The following is a 16,172-nucleotide window of genomic DNA, read 5'->3' as shown; positions in this document are numbered from 1 at the left end:
AATCAATTGACCATAGCTGAATGGGTTTATATCTGTAATCTCAATTGAATCCACTGATCTGTGTGTCTGTCCTTGTGTCATTACCACATGCCTTGATTACCTTGCTGGGTAGTCAGATTTGAAATCAGGAAATGTTAATCCACTGCTTTGTTTCACTTTTGAGGATGGGTTTGGCTATCCTGATTCCCCCGCAATTCCACATAACTTATGAAACAGCTTGTCAATTTCTATTGTCAACTTAAAAAGCAAATTTGCCTGTTATTTTATCTCAAAATGAGTTTATTCAAGAACAGCCAAAAGAATTGCAATTTGGGACGTGCATGCTATGGCAAAGCATAGGAAATCCAGCAAACAAAGAAAAGGAGCTGCTTTTATAGAGAAAAGGGGGAAGTAGAGAAGGGCTGCTCCAAATGAAAATCCAGTGGAGGGAAGTATCAGCTCAGGGCAGCAATGGCTCCTCATTGGTTGAGCTGTGGCATTTCTCATTGGCTGGGTCATTGCCCAGTGAGGAAAGAAATCTTCCTTCAGTAGTAAAGTAGTTTTACTTCCTGTCAAAGATGAAAGGCATCATGTCTTCTGTTTGGTGTAATTGAGGATGTGTGATAGGGCGTGAGAGCTCCCTCTACAGGCCTCCCCAACTCCAGTTTAGTTAAGGTTTCTTTAATTAATATCCACGGTATAAGTCAGCTGAGGGGCTGGCCCGGGGGCATAGCAGTTAAGTGGGTGCACTCCGCTGCTGGCGGCCTGGGTTCAGATCCTGTGGGCGCACCAAGACACCACTTGTCAGGCCATGCTGTGGCGGCATCCCATATAAAGTGGAGGAAGAAGGGCACAGATGTTAGCCCAGGGCTGGTCTTCCTCAGCAAAAAGAGGAGGATTGGCATCGGATGTTAGCTCAGGGCTGATCTTCCTCACACACACACACAAAAAAAGTCAGCTGAGATTCTGATAGAGATTTTGTGGAAAACCTAGATCATTGCCATTTCAACAGTGTTAAATCTAAGGATCCATGAACAGGGGCTATTTTCCCTTTAATCTGTTTATTTATTTATTTATTTTTTAGGTTTCACTGTTTTTTTTCTTGCCTCTATTGGTTGAGGAGAAATAAAGAGCAAAACAAAGATGGTATTTGCATATCTTTAATAAAGATTGCAATCTTTATTAAACTTGTGCAAATCCCCTCCCAACCTTTTAATTTTGAAAAATGCAAATCAAATTTTTGGCAATAAATATGTAATGCTTATTATTACTAGAAATTAGTTTCAGGAAAAATGTGGCTAGAAGAGGGCTTTTCTCCACATACCCTCAGAATTCTCCCCGCTCTGTAATTGATACTGCTCCGCATGTATGTACATTCAGTAATGATCATCCAATAGCAATGGTGCATGGTTTGTAAATTTTAAATATATAAAAGTATATAATCATTTTTCTGTCACTGTGTGATTATCACAAATATGCATTTGGGGGTACAACTCCCTTACTTTATTTTTTTTATTTTATTTTTTGACCCCCTTCACCCTTTTCTCCCACTCTCCACCCCCCACCTCTGGCAACCACCGGTCTGTTATCTGTATCCATGAGCTTGGTGTTTTTGTTTGTTTGCGGTATTTTTTAGATTCCACATATAAGACAGATCACACAATATTTGCCTTTTTCTGTCTGATGTATTTCACTTAATGTCATCAAGGTCCATCCATGTTGTCACAAATGGCAAGATTTCATTCTTTTTATGGCTGAACACTATTCCATTGTACACGTATACCACAATTTCTGTATCCATTTATTTACTGATGGACACTTAGGTTGTTTCCGTATCTTGGCTACTGTAAATAATGGTGCAGTGAACATGGGGGTGCATATATCTTTTTGAGTTTACATCTTTGCTTTCTTTGGATAAATACCCAGAGGTGGAATTGCTGACTCATATGGCAGGGCTATTTTAATTTTTTGATCAACGTCCATGCTGTTTTCCACAGTGGCTGTACTGATTTACATTCTCACTGACAGTGCACACGGGTTCCCTGTCCTCACATCCTCATCAATATTTGTTATTTCACACTTGTAGATCTGGATTTCTTGGAGCTTTCTATATATAAGGTAAGTCATATGCAAGTGAAGATAGTTTTACATCCTCCCACCCAGTCTGGATGCTTTTTGTTTCCTTTTCTTGCAAAACTGTTCTGGCTAACATTGCCAGTACATTGTCAAATAGGAGTGGCAAGAATAGACATTCTTGTTTTGTTCCTCATTTTTGGGAGAAAATATCCAGCCTTTCACTTTTACACATATTATTAGCTGTGGGTGTCCCATACTTGCTCATTTTCAGGTTCAGAATAATTTCCTTCAAATCCTAGTTTGTTGGACCGGCCCCGTGGCTTAGCGGTTAAGTGTGAGTGCTCCGCTGCTGGCGGCCCAGGGTTCGGATCCCGGACACGTACCGACGCACCGCTTCTCTGGCCATGCTGAGGCCGCGTCCCACACACAGCAACTAGAAGGATGTGCAGCTATGACATACAACTATCTACTGGGGCTTTGGGGGAAAAAAATAAATAAATAAAATTTAAAAAAAAAGTCCTGGTTTGCTGAGTGTTTCTATAATGAAAAAATGTTGGATTTTGTCAAGTATTTCTTCTGAGTGCATTGAGATGATGATGTCATTTTCCCTTTCACTCTATTAACATGATGTATCACATTAATGGATTTCAAGGTGTTAACCCAACCCTGTATCCCTGGAATAAATCCCACTTGGTCAGGGTGTATAATTCTTTTAAGTTGTTGCTGGATTAGATACTAATATTAGTTGAAGGTTTTTGGGATCCATATTCACATGGGAAATAGGTCTGTAGTTTTTTTTTCTGATTTTAGTACCAGGATAACAGTGGCTCCACAAAAGAGTTTGAAGTGGTGTGTTGATTCTATTTTGGGGAGACTTGCTGAAGAATCACAATTAAACCTTAAGTGGATGTTTTGGAGAATTCTGCTGTGAAACACTCTGGGTCTGGGCTTTGCTTTATGGGTAGGTTTTTTTTTTACTAATTCAACCACTTATTTTGTTATAACTTTATTCAGATTTTCTGTTTCTTCTTGAGTCACTTCTGATGGTTTGTGTATTTCTAGGAATTTGTCCATTTCATCTAAGTTATCCAATTTGTTTGCATGCAATTGTTAGTTCCTTTATAATCCTTTTTATTTATGCAATCTCAATACCAATATCCCCTCTCTCATTCTGATTCTAGAAATTGGAGTCATATCTCTTTTTCTCTAGGTTAATCTAGTTAAACTACTAGTTCCTACTGTCAATCTTGTTGATCTTTTCATGGAACTTACATTTGGTTTCATTGATTTTCTTTATGGGTTTTCTATTCTCTATTTTCTTAGTTTTTGCTCTAATTTTTATTGTTTCCTTTCCTTCTTACTTTTGGCTTGGTTTCTCATCCTTTCAAGTGTGTTAGGTAAAAGTTAGGTTATTGATTTGAGATCTTTCTTCTTTGTTAGTTTAGGCATTTATGGGTATAATTTTTATCTACATGGTGTTTTTGATATAGCCCATATACTTTAGTATATTGGGCCCTCATTTTCATTCATTAAAGATGTTTTCTAATTTCCCTATTGATTTCTTTGACACATTGGTTATTTAGGAGTATCTTGTTTAATTTCATCATATTTGTGAGTTTCCCCCAATTTTCCCAATATATTGATTTCTAATTTCATTCCATTGTGCTCAGAGATCTTACTTTGTATTTTAATTTTTTTTTTTTTTTGGTGAGGAGGATCAGCCCTGAGCTAACATCCATGCTAATCCTCCTCTTTTTGCTGAGGAAGACCGGCTCTGAGCTAACATTTATTGCCAATCCTCCTCCTTTTTTTTCCCCAAAGCCCCAGTAGATAGTTGTATGTCATAGCTGCACATTCTTCTAGTTGCTGCATGTGGAACTTGGCCTCAGCATGGCCGGAGAAGCGGTGCGTTGGTGCGCGCCCGGGATCCAAACCCGGGCCGCCAGTAGCAGAGCGCGCACACTTAACCACTAAGCCACGGGGCCGGCCCTGTATTTTAAATTTTAAGTTTCCTAGCATTTTAAATTTATGAGATTTTTTTACGGCAAGGTTTTGATCTACACTAGACAAAGGTCCATGTGTATGAAGAAGAATATGTATTCTGTTGTGTAAGAAGTTGCACACCAGATGCCACAAGCCTTGTTCATATGCCCCAGGAATGATTCCACATTTGGAAAACAGCTATAATTGACGTCCCAACCTCTTTAAGTTCATGATATTCTAAACTCCCTCTCCATGATTTTGTAACAAACAAATGCACAAACTAAAGAGGAAGGTGGTGAAAAATGTCCCCATATATCTCAGGTCTTTGATGTTAGAACTTATATTTACAATTCCTCCATGGGTAGGATGTTACTTCTGGGTTACTATCTTTGTTGGGGAACAGATCAAGAAGCACCCACTTGGCCTTTCCCACCAGAATAGGCCTCACTAACAGTGTTAGGAAAGCAACATCTGTGTTTTGCACATTAACAAGTACATCTATTTTCGTTATGTATCTTGGGCCTAATGAGCTCATCTATTTTCATAACTTTATTAGCCATTTATAAATTTGTATGGTTTGTGCATGGTCTTTGAACATCTTTATTGGAACATTCATATTTTGTTTTTGATTATTAAGAGCTAATTAAACTGTTAATGACAGTATCTTTTTCTCTCTATCATATTGAAGACATTTTCCCAGGTGGTGTTTCTATATCTTTTCTCATTATCAATCATGTGTTTACATTTTCTAGTTTTTCAAATCTATTTAACTTTTTTTTTTGAGGAAGACTAGCCCTGTGCTGACATCTGTTGCCAATCTTCCCTTTTTTCTTTTTTCTCCCCAAAACCCCAGTATATAGTTGTGTATTGTAGTTGTAGAGTTGTAGCTCTTCTATGTGGCACACCATGTCAGCATGGCCTGATGAGCAGTGAGTAGGTCCATGCCCAGCATCTGAACCACTGAACCCCAGGCCACCAAAGCAGAACACGCGAACCTAACTGCTAGACCACTGGGCCGGCCCTAAATCTGTTTAACTTTTATTTACATTTTTCTTGGGATGTCATGACTTCCACTGCCTAAGTATACAGAATTACTTTCTCATGTTTACTCTTAGTATTTTCCTTTTATCTTTTTTGATGTTTAACTCTTTACTCCCTATAGAATTTATTTGGATGTAGTATACAGGAGAGTTATAGATTGCAACAATTCATCATCTATTTTGTTACATCTTTCTGTCTGTTTATAGACCATTGAGGGTTCATCTGACTAGTCCACAGTTTCTCAACATTGACTTTATTAACATTTTTGACAAGATAATACTCTTTGTCAAGAGGATGATTTTGTGCATCAGAGGATCCCTAGATGTCTGTAGCTCTCCACCTCCCACAATCATGACAGCCAGAAATGCCTCCAGATGTTGCCAAGTGTTCCCTGAGAGGCAAAATCACCCCTATGACAACTGGTCAGTTCTTATGGTGGCAACAGACCATCACATTATCACGTCTCATTAATTTTTGTAATTGGTGCATCTGGTGAAATTTGTTCTTCTTCATTCTTTATTTGCAATAATTTCCTGAATACCCTTTGGACTTCTTTTTAGAGACATACTTTAGAATTACTCTATTGTGAAACAGAAACAAAGATCCTGATGCAAATTTGAGTGGAACTGTTTATAAAAATGAGGCTGTGTGTAGAGAGAGCTGCATCTTTGACTTCAGGAGTCTTCCATGCACTGAAGTTGATTATGTTTCCATGGGGATGATGCCTCTGTCACCCCATCAAGAAACACTCAGACTTGTCTGCACATAGATCTCACTCACGGCATTAGCCCTAAACCTCCAAATTTCATGTATTTTTTGCAGAACATGTGATTTTAATTCAATAATATGTGTTGTTATGTACAATGTATGTATTTACACAACGTTCAGAAAATTGACTCCTTCATCAGTTGTAGTAAATTACCAGTTATTTTATCTTTAGCTTGTCAAATAAACAATGCTGTCATCTCCAATAACAATATTTGCTTCTTCCGTCTTATTCTTCATGTTGATCGTTGTGTTTTCTGACATGAGGTTATAGATGAAAACAAAGATAAATACTTGGAGTGAGAAGAAACATCTTTGGTTGTTGATTGATTGGCTCCTCCTTTCAATGGGCTGCCTCTCACTCACCAGTTCCTCTTCATGCTCTGCTCCCAAACATCTTCTGTGAGTGGTAAGCTGGCCTGGCAGTCATTGTGCCTGAGAGTGACCACAGGATTTTAGCACCAAAAAGTGACTAAAAATATTGTGGCACCCTTTTCAGATTTCAACAAAGGGCAAGAGAAATCTATTCCATTAATAAGGTGTTATAAGAGGTTCGGGGATTCGATCGGAGACGTAAAAGAAACTTTCTACTCCAAACAAATGGACTGAAGGTATATTTTATTATATAGAGGATAGTAAAGGCGATAGTCCGCAAACAGATCCGAATAGGTCAAATAATAAGAGGGAAAAAACACCAGCTCGACTGGAAAGGGAAAACATCCACATCGGCTGAGATAGCAGCAGATCCGAATAGGTCATATAATAAGAGAGAAAAACATCAGATCGTTCAGAAAGGGAAACACCAGATCGACTGAAGGGAAATGACACAAATCAACCGGAAAGAGAAACACCAGGTTGACCGAAAAGAGAACACATCAGATCCGTTACAACATCTACGCCCCACTGCCGGGAGAGTCCTGTCAATCGACACGGCTGGGCAAGGATCACACATCCTGGGCAAGGCGTCCCTTCCACAGGTGGAACTCTCACCGGGTCTCAGTCTCCAGCAGTTTATATAAGCAGTTACAGAGTTTACAGAGCAAGCATCCAGTGTTCCCATGCACAAATGGTTATCAGTGGCGTACATGCACTGAGCCCCTTGGCTAACGTCCCAGCCCAGCAGTTGTGTACGTGCATTGTTCTCTTTGGTTATCGTCTTAGCCCGGCACAGATGGCCAGTCCATCCCGCGCTACGGCGCTCCAAGAGCCTTGAAATGTTACAACTTGCAAGTCCCTCCGTGGGAGAAGGGCCAGTTCCCACCACGCAGAAAGCAGCTTTTATATTTCTTTTTGTGCTGGTGGCTGTAGGTCAATGGAGCGGCCAAACATGGCTGTACTCATGTCAAGACATAAGGCTAGTGGGGAAGAATAAATTTGTTTCTGATTTGTACAAAGTAGTCCATCCCTGTCAATGAACCATTTGTCCTAATTTCATGATAAGAGGTGAAGTGTGCTCAGTGGCAAAGCTTGGTCTGGGTCAGGCAGCCTGGTGATGAATGTGAGCACCCTTCTGACTGCCTGTGTAAAGTCAGACAAGTCACTTAGCTCCCCTAAGTCTGTTTCCTCTTATCAAATAGGATCATACTAGTGCTTCCCTGTTAGAAGCCTGTGAAGAAAAGTCATGAGCCAATCCACCTGTGGTGCTGAGTGCAGTGCCTTACACTTAGTAAGCCTCCCCAAAGTGCCTTTATTGTTAGTGTCAGCATTCCTGTTACTATTCTCATTGTCATTGTCATCATCATCTTTATAACGACTTAGAAAGCAGAACTTCTCTCGGTGGAATCCACAACATTTTACACTGCAGATGACCCAATAGTTCCTTGACAGGTAAGGTTGCAACTGGCCTGTAAAACTACTGAGAACAAATGATTTAAATGAAGTTCTGTGATGACTATTTTGATTTCTTCTGTGGTTGCTTACTTTCCCATACTTTGAAATCTTAACTAAATAAATGCTGTGATTGTTTGTTTTTGGTAATTTATGCCTTCCCCAGTAGATAGGACAATTTGGTTGATTCTCCCTCCCACAACTACCTCAAACACCATGTCAATATTTTACTCAGATCATGAAGAAAATATGTTTTTTAAAGTGCAAACTTATATCTTGATGTTCTGCCGTTTAAAGATTCTTCATGCTTCCCAGCACAAGAAGGATGGATTGCTTCCTTTTTTAAATTCAGACCTAAGAGCAGCTTCTTGAACCTTGGGTAACTCATTCCATTATGGGCATATTTCAAGGTCATGGTAAAAATATCTTTCTCCATGTGTACAAAGAATTCACTGAGCTCCTTAAGTGGGGCATTTGTTTGGCTTAGAAGACCATCTTGTAGGATGAGCCTTGAGTTCTACTGGGCTCCCTTCAGTGCAGGTGGATGCACCCACAGTCGAAGTATATTCTGACCCTCATGTTTGCCCTGGTGGAGATAAACAGGAACCATGAGCTCTTACCAAACACAACCTTAAGATATTGTGTCCTTGGGGCCAACCCGGTGGCATAGTGGTTAACTTTGCCCACTCCACTTTGGTGGCCTAGAGTTTGCAGGTTTGGATCCTGAACATGGACCTACACACCACTCATCAAGCCATGCTGTGGTGGTGTCCCATGTACAAAGTAGAGGAATACAGGCACAGATGTTAGCTCAGGGACCATCTTCCTCGAGCAAAAAGAGGAAGATTGGCAACAAGTGTTAGTTCAGATTCAATCTTCCTCACCAAAAAAAAAAAAAAGGTATCGTGTCCACTGTGCCAACCACAGTGATTAAAGAGCCTTTGAGAGCATCATGATGTGACCTCAGGACAGAGCCAGACTGTCCCTATTGCTACCTATCAGAAGCAGAACAATTTATGGCTATTGGTGTAGGAATCACATCCCCATTTTCTTCCTGGATGGGGCCACTACTGGAACTGTACAGTTCCCACAGGAGCAAACGAAAGTAGAGTGGGGACGGGTAGTGATGAAATGTGGTTTCCTCTGAACCATGTTTCTGAAGCTCAACAGTGTGAGAGAGGGAAGCCAGACTTATGCATCTTCCCAGGTGAATGCACTTTTGTACTGTGGTGTGTCCTTTATACGAGGTGGAGATGAGGAGTTACGAGTTAAAATTAAAAAACAGAGGCATTCCTAACAGTAGGAAATCAGAGTGATTTCCAGGAAACCTGTTTCTAGACTATTGTTTTCTCTTTAGTTCTTAAAGAGAAGATGAAAAACAGATAATGAAATGGAAATATCTTCTCCATCTCTCAGTACTTGATGCTGAATATCCACAGAACTTTTCCTCCTACATTGGATGGGTGACTGATCAATGATGCTACTGCCCAGCAGTGTTCCCCTTGTATGATGAGCACTGGTTGCAAACTGGGCCTTCCTTTTCTGTTTTCCTTGAGATCACTTGTGGTTCTTTGGCTCTGCCGCTCAGTTTCCACCTGTCAGATGGCCTCCAGGGATGCTTCTGTCCCTGGGCATGGTGGGGTTTTGCTAATGTTCAGGTGGACTTAGGTTGGTCTGTTTGACTCAGATGATATCAAAAGTTAGCATTTCCTCAAGGAATTGGGAGACAAAATAGTCAGAAATGGTATCTGTGCCTACTTTATGGAGAGGATGCCCGTAACGGAGTGATTCCAATATTGTCAGAATGAACGTTACTCTCTAGTATCAAAGACTCATCAATCAGTGAAATGATTATTTAGATAAAACCCAGTTTTCTGATGTCTCATTATACATAGATTAAATAACATAGCCACAAGTAAAGGATGGATCATGACCACAGAGAGTGATTTAACCACGAGTGAGAAAGCGTCTCTGCTAATATTTTCCATGGGATACAAATATTTTCATGTCAGAAACATTTTCTAAAGTTAACCACTCTGAGTACCCAGAAGTCACTTTTCTTTTGAAATGATGGCTTGTTTTTGCTCCCAGTGCTCTTATTGTGAATCTGACTGAAGTGGTGGAAGGATGCCCACTTAGTGCATTGCTGGTATTGTGCCTGAATACAATGAGTTTGCCTCTTGGTGAGCGCAAAGCCAAAACACACAACCAAGGCAGAAGTAGGTGAAGAAAGGTTTATCACTTGCACAAGCAGTGAAGAACACCAGTGATCTCTCTCAAAGCAGTGTCTCCCCAAATAAGGGTTCCGGGGTCCTTTTATTGTTAGATCATAGTACAGTTCATGAATATTCAGTTAAGAAAAAGGCAGATCAGTATTTATTGCCTAACAGTCATGTTCCCTTAAGGCTCATGGGTAGATGTACACATACTACTACATACATCACATAATCTAGAAATGGCTGCTTGGTCCCTCCCAGAGGAGAATTTAAAATGTTATTGAGATTATAATGGGGACAGGTCACTTCAGTTCACTTAAGAGCAGTTTGAGGCGGCTAGAACTGGCTTCAGCTAGCTTGCTTGTGGGAACCTTCTGTGGTTGGGCTCTTCCTGAAACTTTCTGTCTGCAAAACACTCAACAGAAAATGTTAGCTTTAATCAGATCCTCAGTTCCCCTTTCTTTGCCTAGTTCCCTGGTCACAGTATCTGTGCCTGTGTACCTATTTGGCAAAACTATGTCAGACTCCAGTTGTCAAAAAAGATCAAAAAGGAGAGATACTAATTATTGCATATGGTGAGGTGACTTTCAATCGTGTGTGTTTGTGAGAAAGGATCACGTCACCCAACACTACCTTTCAAAGCAAATGTCCCTGCAGAGGGCGAGCTCTGTCTGGCATTCCGCTCAGACACCTCAACTCAGGGGGCTGTCACTCAGACACAAGGGGGCGAGTCTTGCAAACTGTCCAATCAGAGGCGGCGCCGGGGCAGGTGGGTGGGGCGAAGCGCCCCACCCACCCCGGAAGTTGCTGCGGGCTCCAGCCACGCTGGGGGTCGCGTCTCCCCGCCATTAAAGGCTCTTCGTGGCTCTGCCGCCTATTCTGTCGGGTCGTGACCTGTACCGACTGGGGGAGTCAAAGGAAGGACGCCAGGAGACCCAGGAAACCTAGAAATGGTGAGATTTGGGGCCTGGAGTCAGGATTTGGGGGAGGAGTGTCTGACTCAAAGTGGACTTCCCTTCTCACTCCTGTCGTGTTTGGGTCAGTTGTCGCCTGCTGTCAACAGTCCTTGGTGGCTCTGCCGCAGCCTCTGTCCGGCTGTGATCTGCACCGGCCGTGGGAGTCATAGGAAGGACGCAGGGGCACACAGGAGACTAGAAATGGTGAGTGTGCGGCCCCGGGTGAGGAGACGGGGAGGAGGGGCTGCTCGGAACCGGCCGTGGCGGGACCGGCCTCCCCGCGGTCACCTCCGAGTCTGCGGACCCGAGTCCGCGGGGGCGCCGCTCGGACCTCAGTCCCCTCCGGCCGCAGCGTGGGGACTGGGCCAGCCACCCGACGGACCCCGGGCGTGCTGTTGTCACTGCCCAGGGTGATTTCGGCCGCAGAGCGCCTCTGGGTAGCTCTGCTCCCCCAGCCCTGCATCTCTCCAGATTGTGTGATGACCACGGGGAGGGGCATCGGGGATAATCCTGACTCAGTCTCCAGATGGTTTATGCATGGAAGGAGCTGTGGTCTGTGGGGTCCCCAGTCCCTCCTTTCTCCCCAGAGGGCATTTTCTTCTGAATTTTCCATATATTTGGGGAGCAGAGTCTCAAATCCATGACCCTCTCCCCCAAGTCTAGGTCCTTCTAGGGCTGGCAGCAAATGCCTAAATTTCCAGTCGCTCCCTGAATTCCCAAATGCCATCTTCCTGCCTGCAATTCACAGCATTATTGTCAACTATTTGTCCTCCTGGTGGATTTGAAACAGGTCCAATAGTTTAATTGTTTATCATTTTCTCACAGTCAATGGATGGCTGTTTTTAAAAGATTTATTTCCCGTGTTTGGATATTTTGCGAGAGAACAGCAGCCTATAACCACCTGGAACTATGTTGTATGAAATCCTTGTGCCCCTGGCCCCCCGGGATCTTTCCTGGGAACAGACATCCTATGGGAAGTCCTTTGGGTGGAAATTCTTTTTGAGAAACTTTCCTGGATGATCTGTCCTGTCGGTGCTGTCCCTACCTGAGTTATTCACCTTTAAAAAATTTATTCACTATATTTTAGTCTGAGTTTTTTCTTTTTTTAGTTATATAGCTTATAATATATGTATGTACACAAGCACAATGAAAAGCAATGAAAACGTTTGCCTTTCACTTAGTTACAATCATACCATGTAGGCATCATTATTTATTTCATCAATTAGGAGATCAATGATCATTCTTTATTCTCTTAAATATATTTTGAGCACCTACAAGATACCAAGTGCTAGTTTGGATTCTGGAAACTTGGTCTTGAATAAGACAGGCATGGTCTCTGACCTACTGGACAGTTCTGGTACTTTAGCTATTAAGGACAGAAAAAGTTCCTTTTTCAGAATGATACATGCAACACTCAATAGCTGCTTTCCCAGCTCAGAAAAAAGTAAACATTCAAATGTGAAATGAAAACAGCTGGAGCAGCTGGATACAATTTAACTTTACCTGTAAAATTCCTCAGACATAGCTTACTTATTCTCTCCACACACATGAGTAGCTCCTGTTCAGGAGGCTCAATGAGTAAGGAGAGAGAGGGAAAAGGCTGCCCTCTTCCTCACGTCTCCATCTACCTCCTGAATGTGCACACTTTCCTCAGCTCAGACGAAGGAAAACCCAGATGGAGTGCTTTTAACAGGGTTCCATAATTTATGGTTGGATTAAATGATAGTTTGCTGGATATAAGTTGTTTGTGTGATGTGTGTTCTATTTTTAGAGAGTCTAGAAACATGTTACTTACCATTTTTGGGGGGTAGTTTTTTCTTTTCTTTTTTTATTGTGGTAACATTGGTTTTATAACATTATGTAAATTTTGGGTGTACATCATCATATTTCAGTTTCTATGTAGATTACATTGTGTTCACCACCCAAAGACTAAGTACAATCCATCACCACACGCATGTGCCTAACCACCCCTTTCACCCTCCTCCCTCCCCGCTTCCCCTCTGGTAACTACCAATCCAATCTCTGTCTCTATGTGTTTGTTTGTTGTTGTTTTTATTTTCTACTTATGAGTGAGATCATACGGTATTTGACCTTCTCCCTCTGACTTATTTTGCTTAGCTTAATACCCTCAAGGTCCATTCATGTTATCACAAATGGCCAGGTTTCATCCTTTTTTATGGCCCAGTAGTATTCCATTGTGTGTGTGCATATATATATATATATATATATATATATATATATATATATATATATATCACATCTTGATCCATTCATCCCTTGTTGGGTACATAGGTTGTTTCCAAGTCATGGCTATTGTGAATAATGCTGCAATGAACGTAGGGGTACATATATCTTTATGCATTTGTGTTCTCATGTTCTTTGGGTAAATAGCCAGCAGAGGAATAGATGGATCATATGGTAGTTCTATTCTTAATTTTTTGAGGAATCTCCATACTGTTTTCCATAGTGGCTGCTAGTGGCTGCCCCAGTTTGCACTCCCACCAGCAGTATTTGAGAGTTCCCTTTTCGCCACATCCTCTCCAACACTTATTTCCTGTCTTGTTAATGATAGCCACTCTGATGGGTGTTGAGGTGATATCTCATTGTAGTTTTGATTTGCATTTATTTCCCTGATAATTAGTGGTGTTGAACATCTTTTCATGTGCACGTTGGCCATCTGTCTGTCTTCTTTGGAGAAATGTCTGTTCAGAACTTTGGCCCATTTTTCGAGTTGTTAGTTTTTTGTTGTTGATATGTATGTGTTCTTCATAATTTTGGATATTAACTTTGGATATCAGATATTAATTTTGGATATCAGATACGTGGTTTGCAAATATCATCTCCCGATTGTTAGGTTGCCTTTTCGTTTTGTTGGTGGTTTCCTTTGCTGTGCAGAAGCTTTTTAGTTTGATGTAGTCCCATTTGTTTATTTTTTCTATTGTTTCCTTTGCCCTGCCGGACACGGTACTTGAAAATATGCTAAGACCGATGTCAAAGAGTGTACTGCCTATGTTTTCTTCTAGAATTTTCATGGTTTCAGGTCTTACATTCTAGTGTTTAATTCATTTTGAGTTAATTTTCGTGTATGGTGTAACATTGTGGTCTACCTTCATCTCTTGCTTGTGGCTGTCTGGTTTTCCTAACACCATTTATTGAAGAGACTTTCCTGTCTTCATTGAATGTTCTTGTCTCCCTTGTCGAAAATTAGCTATCCATAGATGTGTGGGTTTATGTATGGGCTCTTTATTCTGTTCCATTGATCTGTGTGTCTGTTTTTCTGCCAGTACCATGCTGTTTTGGTTACTATAGCTTTGTAGTATATTTTGAAATCAAGGAGTGTGATACCTCCAGCTGTGTTCTTTTTTCTCAGGATTGCTTTCATTATTCAGGGTCTTTTTTTTGTTCCATATAAATTTTAGGATTCTTTGTTCTATTTCTGTGAAAAATGCCATTGGAACTTGGATAGGGATTTCATTGAATCTGTAGATGGCTTTAGGAAGTATGGACATCTTAACTATGTTAATTCTTCTGATCCAAGAGCACAGAATATCTTTCCGTTTCTTTGTGTCTTCTATTTCTTTCAACAATGTTTTACAGTTTTCAGTGGACAGATCTTTCACCTCTTTGGTTAAGTTTATTCCTTGGTATTTTATTCTTTTTGTTGCAATTGTAAATGGGATTATAGTCTTAATTTCTCTTTCTGCTACTTCATTGTTATTGTATAGAAACACAACTGATTTTTGTATGTTGCTTTTTGTATCCTGCAACTTTACTGTATTCATTTATTATTTCTAAAAGTTTTTTCGTGGATTCTTTAGGGTTTTCTATATATAACATCATATTATCTACAAATAGTGACAGTTTCACTTCTTCCTTTCCAATTTGGATCCCTTTTATTTCTTTTTCTTGCCTGATTGCTCTGGCTAGGACTTGTAATACTCTGTTAAATAAGAATGGTGAAAGTGGGCATCCTTGTCTGGTTCCTATTCTTAGAGGGATAGCTTTCAGTTTTTCTCCATTAAGAATGATATCAGCTGTGGGTTTGTCATATATGGCCTTTATTATTTATTGTGTACTTTCCTTCTATACCCATTTTATTCAGAGTTTTATCATAAATGGATGCTGTATCTTGTCAAATGCATTCTCTGCATCTAGTGAGAGGAACATGTGATTTTTGTTTTTCATTTTGTTAATGTGGTGTATCACATCGATTGATTTGTGAATGTTGAACCATCCCTGCATCCCTGGAATAAATCCCACTTGATCATGGTGTATGATCTTTTTAATGTATTGTTGTATTCGATTTGCTAGTATTTTGTTGAGGATTTTTGCATCAATGTTCATCAGTGATATTGGTCTGTAATTTTCTTTTTTTGTCTCGTGCTTATCTGGTTTTGGTTTTAGAGTAATGTTGGCTTCATAGAATGAGTTAGGAAGCTTCTCCTCTTCGAATTTTTGGAAGAGTTTGAGAAGCTAGGTATTAATTCTTCTTGAATGTTTGGTAGAATTCACCAGGGAAGCCATCTGGTCCTGGATTTTCTTTTTCTTTTTATTTATTTTATTTTTTTTGTGAGGAAGATCAGCCCTGAGCTAACATCCATGCTAGTCCTCCTCTTTTTGCTGAGGAAGACCAGCTCTGAGCTAACATCTATTGCCAATCCTCCTCATTTTTTTTTCCCCAAAGCCCCAGTAGATAGTTGTATGTCATAGTTGCACATCCTTCTAGTTGCTGTATGTGGGACGCGGCCTCAGCATGGCTGGAGAATAGGTGCGTCGGTGCGCACCCGGGATTGGAACCCGGGCCGCCAGTAGTGGAGTGTGCGCACTCACCCGCTAAGCCACCGGGCAGGCCCATGTTTTTCTATTATTATTTTTTTAATGATTTTTTTTTTTTTTTTTGGTGAGGAAGATTGGCCCTGAACTAACATTTATTGCCAATCTTCCTCTTTTTACTTGAGGAAGATTGTCCCTGAGCTAACATCTGTACCAATCTTCCTCTATTTTTTTGTATGTGGGATGCCGCCACATCATGGCTTGATGAACAGTGTGAAGGTCTGCACCTGGGATGTGAACCCACAAACCCTGGGCCACCAAAGCAGAGCACATGAACTTAACCATTATACCACTGGGCTAGCCCAGAGGACTTTTATTCTTCAGGAGGTTTTTTTTTTTTAGTGAGGAGGATTGGCACTGAGCTAACATTTGTTGCCATCTCCTATTTTGGCTTGAGGAAGTTTGTCCCTGAGCTAGCATCTGTGCCAGTCTTCCTCTATTTTATATGTGGGACACCACCATAGCATGGCTTGATGATTGGTGCTGAGTTCCATGC

General features: G+C 40.9%; 1 protein-coding gene across 1 annotated transcript in view; it reads left to right on the top strand.

Moving 5' to 3' along the window:
• The first annotated feature begins 10,701 nt into the window (after nt 1-10,701).
• LOC101392057 (uncharacterized) overlaps nt 10,702-16,172 on the top strand; it is a 91,025-nt gene continuing 85,554 nt past the window's right edge. Inside the window, exons 1-2 of the mRNA XM_087426003.1 lie at nt 10,702-10,840; nt 10,931-11,047. Of these exons, the coding sequence (XP_087282129.1) occupies nt 10,838-10,840; nt 10,931-11,047 (120 nt within the window). The 5' untranslated portion in view covers nt 10,702-10,837. The remainder of the gene's footprint in view (nt 10,841-10,930; nt 11,048-16,172) is intronic.

Source organism: Ceratotherium simum, chromosome 39 (genome assembly GCF_057802395.1).
Source record: "Ceratotherium simum simum isolate JZ-2026a chromosome 39, ASM5780239v1, whole genome shotgun sequence".
Lineage (NCBI taxonomy): Eukaryota > Metazoa > Chordata > Mammalia > Perissodactyla > Rhinocerotidae > Ceratotherium > Ceratotherium simum.
Note: the sequence above shows the minus strand (reverse complement) of the source record. Positions and strands in the feature narration are given on the sequence as shown.